At 39.2% G+C, this 14,829-nt stretch overlaps 1 protein-coding gene across 2 annotated transcripts in view; it reads left to right on the top strand.

Annotated features, from left to right (window-relative positions):
- The window catches only part of LOC136431448 (mitochondrial proton/calcium exchanger protein-like), a 51,009-nt gene extending 36,501 nt beyond the window's left edge, over window positions 1–14,508 (top strand). The window contains exons 13-15 of one of the 2 annotated variants that reach the window (XM_066422820.1): window positions 5,986–6,030; window positions 8,813–8,966; window positions 9,215–14,508. In XM_066422820.1, coding sequence (XP_066278917.1) covers window positions 5,986–6,030; window positions 8,813–8,966; window positions 9,215–9,397 — 382 coding nt within the window. In that variant the 3' untranslated portion in view covers window positions 9,398–14,508. The remainder of the gene's footprint in view (window positions 1–5,985; window positions 6,031–8,812; window positions 8,967–9,214) is intronic. The other variant, XM_066422821.1, reaches the window with a different exon arrangement.
- The last annotated feature ends 321 nt before the right edge of the window (window positions 14,509–14,829 follow it).

Here is a 14,829-nt window from a genome sequence, read left to right as displayed (position 1 = left end):
GCTTACAAAAACACAATTTCATCAATTTCATGAAGTTCAGATTTTTTGGATGGATGTGATGAAATTTTGTCCATCCCAACAAGCAATTTTTGACATGTCTTGTTTATCAAGTCCTACCATGACATGGATCATATGGGATATTTCCTTGTTAATCATTCAATGTAAGTCCTAAAATTGCACATTCACTTGTCTAATTGTACCTACCATCACCCAAGGTACCAAAAATAAGAAAACCCATTCATGCCTCCTCAAGCTGGCCTCTACCAGTGTTTTAAGGAGATGCAATGATATAAGAAATTGTGAAAGAACAACAGAAATATGCTCATCTTAAGTCATGTTTCTAAACTTCTTTTGTTATGTTTATACTAAGACTTTTATGCATGGTAAAAATGCAAACCACCGTAGCTTTTTTACGACTAATCTTACCGTATGGGGTCAAAACTGACCCCACAATGTTTTCAGCAAATACAGCTTTATTGGTGACTATATTTGTAGTTTGTATATATGTATAGTTTAAGCAATCTATAAGGGACAGTTTGAAATGATTAGGTGTGAATAATTTCTGCTTATCATCATAATTCATGCAAAAATAGGGAACATAGTCTTCTGCAACTAACTCTATTCAGACAAGCGGGCTCTTTTGAGGCCTGCGCCAACACTTGATGTCATATAGCATCTGAATGTCTTACGCTAGAACAACCAAACTTGGTCACCTTTGCTAAAATTTCGTTGGCAACAGTTTGAATTTAATGAAATAACTAATCAATGTTTTCATGTTGCTATGGCAACCGGTTTCTGAGAGCCATATTTGGAAAAAGTCGCTAATTTTGGATTTTAGAATGGAATTCTAGGGCTTTCTTTGTAAACTGCACTTATTTTCTTATATCAACACCAACCAATGTTAATCACTGTCACTATTATGATTAAATATTCATAATTTATGCATATTTGATTACCTCATCGGTCAAAATCTAAGATGGCGGACGATATAGTTAGATCAGCTATAACCGGCTATTTCAACCTCAAATCTCATCATTACCATGTTTATTCAAACAGAAACAATCTTAATATAAACGTTTTGGTCCATTTTTATTGTGTTATTAGGTTATATGATGAAAAAATGCATTTAGGATAATTCAAGATGGCGGAACCAATATGGCGGATTTCGGTAGTGTAACCCGATATGAATACAATTTTATGCCGTCATTTTGACGTCGCTCCTGTTGCCATCTACAAATAACGTCTTTGGATATATCATGATTAATCATACAGAATTTCTATCTAAGTTTCATCGTGTACCTTTGAGTTATATGGAAATACCCAATTTGTTGGTTTTCGTCAATAAAATCACATAAATGACGTCATAATACGTCCCAACGTCATTAATCTTTACGTTCATTTTAAAAAATTGTTTTTTTTCACGTTTCTGCAAAATCAAATTATGTAACTATGATCATAATAACCCTTATCATACATGTTACTAGATGACATGTATCAAACAATATGGAATATGAGTGCAGATTTTGCTGGGGTCAGTTTTGACCCCACTGGACCACGCGTAAACTTTCTAGGATAACTTAATCAACAATGAGCCAATATCGGTAAAATCTTGTGAGAAGTTATAAGACATATATACAAACAAACTCATGGAAGGAATTTTGTTTTCGACTCGAAATGTCGAAATGGCACATGTTGATATACGCCTGGGGTCAGTTTTGACCCCATAAGGTGGTTTGAGGGTTAATTACTTCCAAGCAGAATGATTTCCTCTTTGAATGCGAAGGTGGATGTCATTAAAAAAGTCAGTGTGGCCCAAGCACTTCATGAAAAAAGTGTATGATTGTGTAGTATGTGCATGCTGTTGATCCATAGTGCTTGTAACTGTTATGGAAACTTTCTCTTGAAGTTCCCCTCTTTGCAGTTTGACCCACTGTTGCTCTGTTGGAGAACTCTTTCCCATATATTATCTGTGTTCTTGTATCAGAGCTACAACTCAATCCTTAAAGGAAATTTTTTCCCATATAATGTTCCCTTGGTGTATATTCCCCCAAAACAATTTCTCAACTTGTTTACATTAGTCCGCCTGAAGTCCACTTTCAAAGGTTTGAACTTCGCGCTGTACCGCTCTGTCTCCAACCGGAGGTGCTGCCATGTTTGGGCCACATCTGGGCACTTTTCAGCCAGGCAAACACAATCATTAGTTCAGACTTGAAAACATGTGACCTGAACTTCTCTCAACAGGCCACTCAGACAGATCACAAGGCCTATAGGGTTGTTCTCCATAGCTTGCACTGTGCACACCTCTGATAAACAGCAACAAACCGACAAGTGACGCCACAGCGGGAACTTTTGCGAAATAAAGGTCACATGGTTTCAAGTCTGATGTCATGATTGCATTCACCTGTCTGAAAAGTGCCCGGATGAGTCCCAAACATGATGGTGTCTCCAGTTAGAGACAGCGCAAAGTTCAAACCTTTGCAAGTGCAAATCTTCAGGCGGACTAATGCAAACAAGGTGAGAAATCATTCTTCTAATTATTCACCAAGGGAACAAAAAGAAGAAAAAAAGCTTTCCGACCATTTCCTTTAACTAACGTCAACAAGAATTAAAGCTTTTTTCTTCTGCTACTTGTGTTGTTGTTGTAAGCTTGTGGCTTATGACGAGTAAACTGTATGTACTGCTGGTAATCAGCACCACCCCACCCCAACCCCTCACTCTTCCATGTGCTGTGCACATACTTGTCATTTCCTTCACGATAACTGGTCAAGTCAAGTGTTAGTACATATGCGCATTGCCATTAGACTAGGTAATCCTCATAGACTACATATATTACAAGTGCAGGTTATAGGACACCAGTAGTGGACTGGCAAGTGGTTAACGTTAGAAGTAGCCGGCAAGGAAGACAGAGCCTATCATAGCCTCATGTGGACTTGATAGTGCTAACTGTCATGCATTATTTTTAGTTGGGAGACATCACACACATACATAGTCACCTACCCACTCATTTCCCCAGCCTCATCATGTACTAGTATATTCCCATCACCTAACCAGTCTACTGTCCTATCCTCCTTTCTTTGCTCCTGTCCTTAAGGCTTTCCCTGGTTCCCTATGGTGTGTATAGAACAGGGCTTGAAATTCATTGCACTGGCATGGTGCACCTAACCTAAAAACTTAAGGAGCACAGAAAACAAGTGCTTTTGGAAAAGCTGGCATTGGCCTACAACTTCGTCTTTCTTTAAAATGTACAATAAGTTCATAATAAAAGCTATCAAATTAATTATGCACATAAAAAGCAACAAAACATACACCAGTTATCCAGTTGCTTGAGTAGCTATTTTTGGCTTATCTTATTACCATATTTTCTCGATTAAAGTACGCACCCTAATTAAAGTACGCACCCCCGATTCGGGCAAAGTTCCAGGCAAATTTGCGGCCTTGAAACATGAATTGAGAAAACCCGAATAAAGTACGCACCCCTTCTCCGGGCCAATGCCACAGTTGAAATGTTCGGACAAGTGCATGTCCTGAAGGTGGTTACTACTACAAATAATTGTTTAAAAATATATTTAAGTCGTTTATTAAGTGATTGTGTCTTAACTTCTTGCAGTATTCTAGCGGGAACTGTTTCATTATTTACAAACACGTTGAACTTCATCATGGTTACCCTGCTCGGTTCATATAATAGCGCCGGCCGTGAGACAGATGTGCAAATCATCGGAGGAAAATTGCGATCATATTCACAACACTGGGTAAGAAATTGAGAATGATGTGGTCAGAAAACACTCTCCCGATACTGCCGATATATAGTTATTTCTTGATATAAATCCGAAGAACGCGACCGTCGAACTTGCAAATATCATAACGTTATATAGTTTTCACGGCAACGCACGCATACGATACCGATCGGCCCGGCAGACAACCGTCAAAAGAAACGGGCTGATGGCGAAAGTCGTCTCCTACTTATATACTTAGGCGCCCTACTTTTTTATAATTTTCGTGTAAGACCGAAAAATTATTATATAAGTTCGAAACCCGGTATTTCCCCGTCAAATACGGCGTTACATCCAACCGAAAACTGGAAACCGCAATGCTTCCCTGCCGGGCCCTTCGCTGCCCCGATCGACACGCCTCCCGAGGCTTGGATTGCGTAATACTCTAATACTATGCAAATTTTGCGTGACATAATCGCGTTACGCATCTCTTATTGGCTGCTGCTAAATTCGTGGCGGGAACTGGAGGCGGCAAGACAGGCCAAGTTTCCATGTCCGAGCTTTGATATACATGCCGAAATTATGCGTATTATGACGTCTATATCGGTGCATACGCAGAATCTAACGGGCCAACTTTAAAAGAAAGGAGTCGCCTGTCAAAGAGTCCGCTTTGAAGATATTTTTGGGTGCATTTTTATCGAAAAGTTTCCGCCGAAGTTACCTGAAGTGGTGAACCGTACCTCAAAACAACATTGTCACCGGGGATCGGGATTTGTATTTCTTCTTCGAAAATCACAAAATAAACGAATTCATGTCAGTACGGATGTCTTATATGGTGTACTTACGGTGCCGGTATTCTTTTCGGGGTTCCTTGGGCACTGGGATCGGCTGGGTGCCGAACCATGCCGGCGGCATGACTTCATCCGGGCGCCGGGTGCTCAGTACGTCAGCTTTCTTGTGTACTACTACGGTACGTATTTATTTGTCGTGTTAATATCAATGATATACATACGAAACACTGTCGTTTATTGAAGTTCAACTTTATTTTCACGCGTCAACATTCTTATCCAAACGTTTTATGGACGAATCGGTGCTATTCGAAGGTCCCCTCGTCCTTGTTCCGGCTGGTTTGAGGTTCTGTTCCAAGTTGTCCGGACAGTGACCTCAAACAAAGTACGCACCCCCGCTTTGGCGATATCCTGAAACACTTTTCGGATTTTGAAAAGTTTCAAAAGTTTCTTTAATCGAGAAAAATAAGGTACCTGGATGTCTAACCTTCATCAACGAATAAAACATACAGTCTGATGAGGCACCATTGAATTATCAGCACCAAGGTAATTAAGTGAAATAGAAGTTCATAACGGCTATGCCTGTGGCAAGATTGTATCTAAAATCACTACCACATGTCAAACAAGTACAACTACAAGATACATTCAAACCAATTATACTGCTTTCCACATTTCTGATATTTCTTCCTTCTTTCCGTTTTCCACATTTCCGTTATTTCTTCCTTATTTTCCTAGATAATATTGCTAAAATTCATGAAAATTTGCATATTTTTTGTGCCAAAGGATTGCTGTTTTTGGTGGAGTATCCCTATCTAATGTCCTTCATCCGACGCTCTACTGGCGTTTAAAAATCAAGTTTCATGTAAATAACACCAACAGCCTCTTTCACATCGTGAATAGTAGTTTAGTGACGAGTGTTTGCGAGCCTCAGACCGCACATTGACGCATAAATGCATAAACTCTTATTTCCGTAAAAGCTGCGGATGTCATATTTGAGATGTAGGTACCTTTAGAACAGGTGAATACACCTGGCCATAAATTATGCTAATGGAGACCTCATTTGCACAATTTATGCATAAACTAGTATTTCCCTTACGGTAAATGCTATGGGATGCCATATTTGAGATGTTGGTACCTTTGGGAAAGGTGAATACACCTGGACATATTTTATGGTAATGAGGAGCTAATTTGCATAATCCCCTGTATTTCCCTTACGGTACATGCTACGGATGTCATACTTGACATGTAGGTACCTTTTGGAAGGTTGAATAGACCTGGACATAGCTTATGCTAATGAGGACCTCCTTTCCATAATTCATGCAGAAACTTCATAATTCCCTTACAGTAAATGCTAAGGATGTCATATTTGAGGTGTAGTTAATGGAAGGGGATAGAAATTGCAGAAGACAGAATAAGACAGAAGCTGTGGTGACATTGTCCGGTGCTTTATTTGTTGCTTTAATGATAAATTGCCTCATCCTGTTTAGGTGCTGGACCGGTCCTTCTTGTACTGCTAACCACAAGCACACCAGGTATGGCCTCAAGCATGGCCACTGTTTCTACTGCTAAGTTAGAGAGATTATTACAGGTGTATACATTGTACCACGGTACATGAATAGATATGTAAATAATCAGACATTGCTTGAGGAAAGTAGAGTTTTTACAGTACAGCTTATAACACTTACACTGTCTTACACCATCTAAAATGTACATACATGTAGCTGTGTTAACATAGGTGTTTTTAAAAACTTTATTTCCATGATCATGATACAGTGTACAACACTAATGGCACTGTTGCTATACAGGCATGTTCACTAATACACTGTTGTTACCCAGTCATGTTCACTTATATACACTGTTGCTATATTGTCAATTCACTTGCACTGTTGCTGTTACAGTACAAAAATGTACATCTAGTGGTTTTTAAAGTGCTTTAACATCCCTGAGAAGTCAAGTATCCCTTGTGAAGCCAATAATATCAGATGAAACAATTTACAGAACAGTGGCTGTAGAGGTTTCCCAACAGATGTTCAATGTGAGATGAAAATAGATTTTTCTGCATGTTTATTATCATTTTCTTCTAATTTATAATAAGCCAGTTCAAGATTAAACTGTGCATGCAGAGCAAGATGCATTGTGGGTATTATGTCAATGTCGAAGGCCCCTCACTTGTATACAGTCCTCTAGACCATGCTTCATACATGTACATGTCCGGATGTGTTTTGTAATGTCTTCAACTTTGGCATATTACCCCCAATGCATCTCGCTGTGCATGTGCAGTTTAAACCGAACTAGCTTATACACTGTAAAGCCCGCGTCACAATATATGCGAGCGTCGGCCAAATTTGTAGATCGCCCGAAGCTCGCCGAATCTCAAAATCGCCCGAGCGTCGACCGTATTTTCCAATGAAAATCTCGGGTGACGTCCGTCGAACACTAAAGACTAAAAATCCCCCATGAGATGGTACCATCTCTTGGACATAAACGAAGTCAGAATCGACTAAACTGGTAAAAGGCCAATATTTGGGTCAACTTCTGATTTCTAAAAATCGCCCGAAGCCCGCGTAATCGACAGGACGTCGGCCGTACTTCGGCCGAAAATGCACATTTGAAGCTCGCCAACACGTCGGCCAAGCTGATTTTCTTATTTGTGACGGGGGCTTAACGACACACTGCATGTTTATTAAGAGGGGTCTTGGCATGGTAGTAGAAAAGGATCTGAAGTGTTCACTTATGAATTGATATCTTTCCCTTGTCTTGAACTTTAATGTCAGGTTGAACATTTTCATGAGAGGACAGTTCTTCCTGGAGTGCACTGTCATAGTTCCTCATAGGTTTTAGAATGCAACTACAAAGTTGGAACTTGTGAAAACATGTCACCGCAAACCCAAAGGCCCCACATTTCTTTTACTTTTTTTTGTATCTTTCCATTTACATATTTAATATCTTACTTCTGACAGAGTTGAAGCAAAAACAAACTTCAGCCTTCAGCATGTCTTGCCTTACATTCTATCTTTCTATCTTCAAACACTTCTAATACGTTAAACACTTCACCTTTGTTGTAAACTAGAAAAACATGAAAATCTAACTAAGGCCGGCTTTAGACTGGCGATGATATACAGTCGTGCGACTGGATATCGTCAAGACGTCGCCGGCGACGGTATTTTTTGGCCGTCTAAAGAGGATCAAAATAATCGAGCGACGGCAATAAACGGGAATCCTCAAATCGTCGTCGCGACCACCTCGGACCCAGTCGTACGACGTTCAGCGGGGGGCCTGTTTTTTTTCTCGTCTAAAGAGGAACCGGCGACGGAATTGGGTGATATGCTAACAAGCCCACAGCGTGCTGTTTCCTGTCCATGAAGGAAAGTTCTTATCGTTTTCTTTGTAGATATGCATGCAGTCAGCAATGGATACATATTTTTCTTATCCAAAACTGACGCCCTGCCACCAGTAGCTACTTCTTTGGTATGCCCCTATTCCTCGATCCCCGTGACATCCCCAGCGGTGGCCACGAACTCAGGTTAAATCCCAGGTACAGGCCTCAATCTCTTTCTTTGTTGAGCGCATTCTCAACGTCTCATCTGCAGGGCAACAGTTGTTGCAAAGTCAGTAAAAACTTCATCTTTTGCGTGACGAAAGCAAGCGGTTCCCCCGCCATTTTGAATTTGCATGCAAAAGGTCACTTGGGGTCACACGCGCACATCAATGGAATTCTGCGCCGCGGGGGTGCCGTATAAGAGAAACGTCGCTCATGACAATAATCGCACGACCGTATACCGTCGTCAGTCGAAAGCCGGCCTAAGAGAAAGACCAGGAAGTAGTGAAAGAAGTTTGATGGGTGTGAATGACAGAATTACATGTGTATTAACATAATTTGTGTTATTTCCTGTTTTTTTAGCCCCATGTTGTATCCAGCTTGTAACCTGCTTGGTTTAACTCATTTTTAAGTAGATATACTCACTAATACTAACTCAACATCTCCTTCCTACATCACCTTGTTGTACATACACACAAATATGTACTGGGTAACAAAGTTCTTTGTACACCCAAGTGTTTTATTCAAGCCAACTATTTTTGTATACTTTTCATTTGGCACCACATCTGTAGGTACGACACCTAGCTGCAGTTCGAAATAGAACCAGTCAGAATTGCCTCGAGGAAAGTGACAGACGGTCACCGAAATGTTGGCTTGAATAAAATACTTGCTTGGTGTACAAAGAAATTTGTCTTCCAGCTACTTTCCAACCTGATGAAACATCATGGAAATATGTACTACTAGTTGAAACCAACTCTTTCATGTGAACTTCTAAGGGAGTGCCTGGTGACCTTAGATGAGCTAGTGGAAGTCTTGAAGAAGATCAAGAACATGGACAAGGACATGGCAGCGGACCAGAAGCTGGAACACATTGCACAGATCCTGGACGATGACCACGATGGACAGATTCGCTTGAACGAAGTCAATAAGGTAAGTCTGGCACTTTTTTTTTGTATTAACAAATGATGGAGGACAAATACTGTAGGTTCTGAAATTCCCAGTGGTTTTAAGTGTGGTTTTAGTTCGCTGTTTGAAAGAAGGGGTAGACAGGCCTAACCTGGATTCATGACTGTTACTAGGGCCGCTATCAGTGAGAAATTTACAATGATGAACAAAACAAGAAATTCGCATTAACTGACAACATTTATGGAGTTATGAGATCTTGTCTGTTCTTGCAGGCGTTGCAGATGATCCTTGAGGAGGACATTGACCTGTCGGAGTCCCAGCTGAGGGAGGTGGTGAAGCTGCTCCACGTGGAGGAGGACCTGGAAGAGGAGGAGGACCGGGAGCGGGAGAGACTGGAAAAGGAGCAGGAACTGTGGTCTCAGCAGCAGCCTCGAGAGGAACAGAAGCAGAACTAGGGCCCTTTTGCTAGCCTGGAATCCAAACCTATTATAGCTCACAAGTGTCCTGCGTAAAGGAGACTCGGGAGCTATAATAGGTTTGGATTGATTCCAGGCTATCCTTTTGCATGGGACACCCAGAGGACGCCCTGTTACTCTGGTAATTACATACACGTATACATGTGTTCCCCCCACACACACACATTGCCACTGTTTTTTCCCTCAAACCAGACAGCATGAAAATTAATTAATATGCAAAGCAAATGAGTCATTGTTAATCCATCGTGCCCATTGGGGAAGTTTGGCCACACACACCCTCCCCCCCCTTTGGATGCACTGTCTATAAGTCCTACCTAATAGCGCTGGCTGACAGAAAAATGGTTTGGAAGTAGCTGTGGCTACTAATAAGTGGAAGACAACAGATCTTGTAGTCAGAAATAGACCAGAGAACTGGGACACTGACAGGAAGTTAGGTCAAAGGTCCTACTGTCGGTTATCTCATTTCCTATCATCTGTCGACTTGCTGTAGTTGTCCTCCATGGACTGCAGTTCCAAAGAAAGTGTTAGGAAAATTTGCATGACTATTGGGTGATATGAATCTTTACCCTTGACACTTCTAGGGTTGATGTTGGCAAAGCTGGCATTACACTGTCAATGACCTTCGACCGCATTCGCTGATTGTCAGAAGGTCCCCAAATTCCAAAATAGCCATATATACTGGAGCATTTTTTTGCCTGTAAATCTACCCTGTTACATTGGGTGCATCCTGGGAACATCAACCGATCTATAAAAATGGCGAAATGACACCGGCCATATTGTTGAAGAAAATGTTGTGTATAGCTCACATACTCGTTAGACGAGCTATTTTCCTGCTGTGTTCTGACTCGCTGATTATTTTCAGCAGGCAGACTGTAATTTAAAGCTACAGGCTGTCCAAGGTCACTCAGTTCTGAATTATACTTCAAAAAGACATTCAGTCAATTGTACATTTTTTACAGATGAACTGTTTGATTCTGGTGGTGACAATGGAAAATATACATTGTCAGCAAATATATATGTCTTGAGCAAAAGTGTGGAAGCACTAGGCAACAGATACCAAAACTGATGTAATAGAAACAGAGTGTACATACACTGACCCTTATTGGCCTGAAAGAAGAATTTGTTTTCGAATCATGGTTATAGCTTTTGAACAGAGAAGCTGGGAAACTTGTAAGGTAGTAGTTTACAAAACTAGTGGGAAGACAACGTGGGGAGATTTAACCCTCATCCTGCTGCCTAACCCTTTAACCAATACATAGTTAATGCCAAAAGCAAAAGGCTCCTTCAACAGGGAGAAGGTTAAGATGTTGCCAATACTACTTAAGTTAAATCCTTCATGTGCTAATGTCTACATGTTAGGCCTAGGAAAAACAATGTGGTGTTTCCGGTTACCTGACCGACCCTAGCAAAAAAAACGCCGACCCTAGCATTTTTTGGGGTGTCGGCCGCTGGCGAGGGACATAAAATTTCCGATCTGACATCTGAACTTGAGTGATGAAAAACAGCGTGCGAAAAATTATACCCGCTTGCGATACTTTGATTGGTGCAAGTTATTTCTAAACCCAGGTTGTGCAGTGCGCTACCTAAATTTCGGGCCTGAGAACTCGATTTAGCGGTAATGATTTGCACAAAGTAGAAAATTTGGACCAAGAAAACTTGACTCTTTTACTCCTCTACGTCACACTCGTGTACACACACACGCTCTCACTTTCGTAAATTTCAATCGAAACACAGAAATCGACCCCCAACCAAACAAGTTTATAAAGTTACCGATACCGTCCGAAAAAGAGCGCGGTTCCCGATCAAAAAACGTAAATATTCAGCCGCCATATTGGATTCATCAACTATCGCTAAATATCGCGAGAATGCATGAGGGTAATGACGCATTTCTGCAGTACTGGCAAATACCGCTAGAGGGCAGTGCTTTAGTCGCAATTGTATTTCTATGGGGCAAAGTGTTGCCAGCACTGATTTTTTTCATTGGCAACATTGAAAATTGCAAAAGTGGGGAATGAGTCCCTTTGATAAGCTGGGATTTTTTTTTTAATTCTTAACTTTAGCAACAATTATTGTAGAATAAACAAAAAGAAAAAAAGGGAAACCCTACCTACCGACCCTAATTTTTTCAGGACTGTAATAGGAAACACAACATTTTTTTTCCTTGGCCTTACCCACACCACTACTAGCTTGTTTTTGGCATCGCTGTAAGGGAGCGAGCCCATTAGAGTGTGGCTGTACATTGTTCACATGTACATTTGTAATGAATGCGAGATAACTTATGTAAGCCACAGCCCATCAGAAGTATATGCTCCATCAGAAATTGTATAACAGAGATATGTGTGAAAATATGATGACTAAGGTTTTGTCAGTGTTTATAAGCAAAACAATACTGTGCAAAGTTTGTGAGCTGTATGATGTGTTATAATGTTGTTTCTTTTTTAAGGTTTCCTCCCTGGCTAAATTGGCATTATGACTTTCCATTGTTTTCTTACTGATGAATTAAGAAAGAACAGTTGTGGTACTGAATATTGATAGCTGGTCATGAAATAATTCTAAATCTGATATTCTGGACCATATGGATGACGTCATCAAATTTTATTGCCCTTAATATGATTTTTTTCTAATAGCAAATAAAGCACTTCCAAATTGTTACATAACACTGCAATGAAACTATATTTTCCATGTGCATAATGATCAAAGCTAGAAACGTACGTTCACACAAATTAAGATCTATGAAGTGTCCATAGTTATTAGAAAATGATTATTTTTGATTAGGTAAAAACACTTATTATTTAATAACTACAGATGATAAGTATATATCAATTTGTGCGAATGTATGTTTGTAGCTTCATTATGCACATGGAAAACATAGTTTCATTGCAGTGTTATGTACCAAAGGGCTTTATTTGCTCTTAGAAAAAAATCATATTAAGGGCAATAGAATTTGATGAAGCCATCCATATGGTCAAAAAAAATAGAGTTAGAATTCTCTCATAACCAGCTATCAATATTCAGTACAACTACAGTTCTTTCTTAATTTGTTAATGAGAAAACAATGAAAAGTCAAAAAGCCAATTTAGCCAGGGAGGAAACCTTTTAAGGTATAATGTATATGGATAGTTTGATCGCAAAAGCTCTTTGGACATATTTAAAGTCTATGGTATATGTTTTTGGAATCACATTGTAAATAGTTACCACCTGAATAACATGACATGTCCTATTGTTCTCTTGCATCGCAAAATCAATGTATATATCATGATGATTTCAAAGGACTGGTTGCATTTTGAGAGATGGACTCCCATGGAAATTGACTGCTGTGATGTGTGGTGCAGTTATTATAGTCGTAGCACTTTTCCAGAATGTATATGCTTGTAAATTATGATATGAGGTGGGCAATTTAACATATTTGTCTGTATTTGAAGTTCATTGCAGTATAAAAAGTTGAAGAAATTCATACAGAAATGTGGAAAAGTAAATACTCCAGACTCAAAATTGTAAAGTTTACAAATAAGTAGTGGGAAGACAACAGGTTAGGAGATTTAATCCTCACCCTGCTGCCTAACCCTATAACCAATACATTTCTTCTTTAATTCTTTAATCCCAACAACCCGACTGTTAAAACAATGACAAATTGCACTTGCAAAAGAACTTACCAAGAGCCATTATTGAAATGTATATTTTATTTAAAGAGTTGTTATTATTGAAAAAAGGACATTTTCATGATGTCGTTTCCCTTCTGTGCATCAGTCTAAAGCTAAAGATTTATTTCAAAGATGATTTATCAGATTTTTGTGTATATGTCATTCATTTTGTATATCAGTGAATAAGCATTGTCCCTGAGTGAACTTTAGGCCATACTGATTTGACTATATGGATGACATCATCTGGGCACCCCAAAACTGATGCGAGTATGCAAAGAAAAAGTAGTTAGGCCTTCATTATGAAATCTTAGTGGTCAGGAAGGTTGAACATACAATACATGTATAACACACAGAACATGGTAGATACTAAACAAAATTACAGTTCATTTTTATTCTTTCACATCTACATGTACTTCTTTGACTTTGGAATTGACTCTGGCATTCTATAATGTCTGTATCCATTTTCCAATATTTTTTGCTCATTTTGTAGCTTCTTAGTTTGATATACGAGTATGCCTGAAAACTTGGGGGGGGGGTAGATGAAATTGATGTCATCCATATAATCAAGCCAGTAGGGCCCTGGTGAAATTTATAATATGAGATGTCCTACCCAAGGCCTGACACCTACTTATCCTGACAAAGAAGTAAACAAGTATTGTAAAATTTTCAAATACCAAAGCTAAAATGTGACAAGACATTAATGTACTCTTTGCAAGTACCCTGAAATGTATACAAATTTTGATTCAATGAACTGGAATTAGATGTACAATGAAACTTTCCATATCATTGCTTGGGGAAGAAAATGTACTAAATTTTACATTAAATATGACACTTGTAAATGTTGCAGAAGGCAAGATGTATTATCTTCCTTTGTTATATTTCATTGTTATTGATGATATTCTTTAATTTCTCTGCCTTGACATGGGTAAATTGTAACTCACCTTCCACATTGATATTAATGACAATAATATATCTATAACTCTGAAAAGACTGGGAATGGCCATCAAGTCTTCTTGTGAGGGATTGAAAACTAAGTTCTCCGCTGGGAAATGCACAGTTACATTGGTTCGTCAATGTTTAAATGGAAGCATTGAAAACACAAAGTTGAAGAACTGTCAAATAATACATGCACCAGCACCTCTCCAGCTAAATATGATAAAGTCATTAATACATGTACTTTCATTTCTGTACTTTAAGACACCCACTTGAACACAGTCAAAATAACTGCAGTACAATCACTTCAGACTAGATACAAAGACATGTAGTTAGAATGCCTTGATGTAGATGGCTGTGAGTATTTTTGATATGTTCGCAGAATGTGAACTGCTTGTATTTTCTCCATGGAAAGTCCTGAATGTTTTGTTTTTATTAAACTCACCACCTGAATTCTGTATCATAGACAACTAGTCACCATTCATGATGAGAAGAATAAAAGGATGTTTCTGTAAACTTACTCTTGTTTTTATTGTATGGCATTATTCAGGTAAGAGCAATCAACTAAGATATAGCCATGCAAACCAGAAGGAATCTGATAGCTTTTTGTTTCATTTGCCAGAAACCCTCTGCAAAACTGATCCTTGGCAATATGCATTCCCTATGCAAAATTCTGATTTGTCAGGAATTGACCAATCCCAGAGCTCCGCCCACCTCTGTCACAATGTTAAAATACAAAATTAAAAGCATAGAAATTACATTTTTTTTATGGACATGTAGTCTCTCTCTCATTGGTTGAACCAGTAATTGCCTAGCTACATGTATCATTGGTTCAAC

This window comes from Branchiostoma lanceolatum, chromosome 3 (assembly GCF_035083965.1).
Source record: "Branchiostoma lanceolatum isolate klBraLanc5 chromosome 3, klBraLanc5.hap2, whole genome shotgun sequence".
Taxonomy (NCBI): Eukaryota; Metazoa; Chordata; class Leptocardii; order Amphioxiformes; family Branchiostomatidae; genus Branchiostoma; species Branchiostoma lanceolatum.
This window is presented reverse-complemented; position numbering and strand designations above follow the sequence as displayed.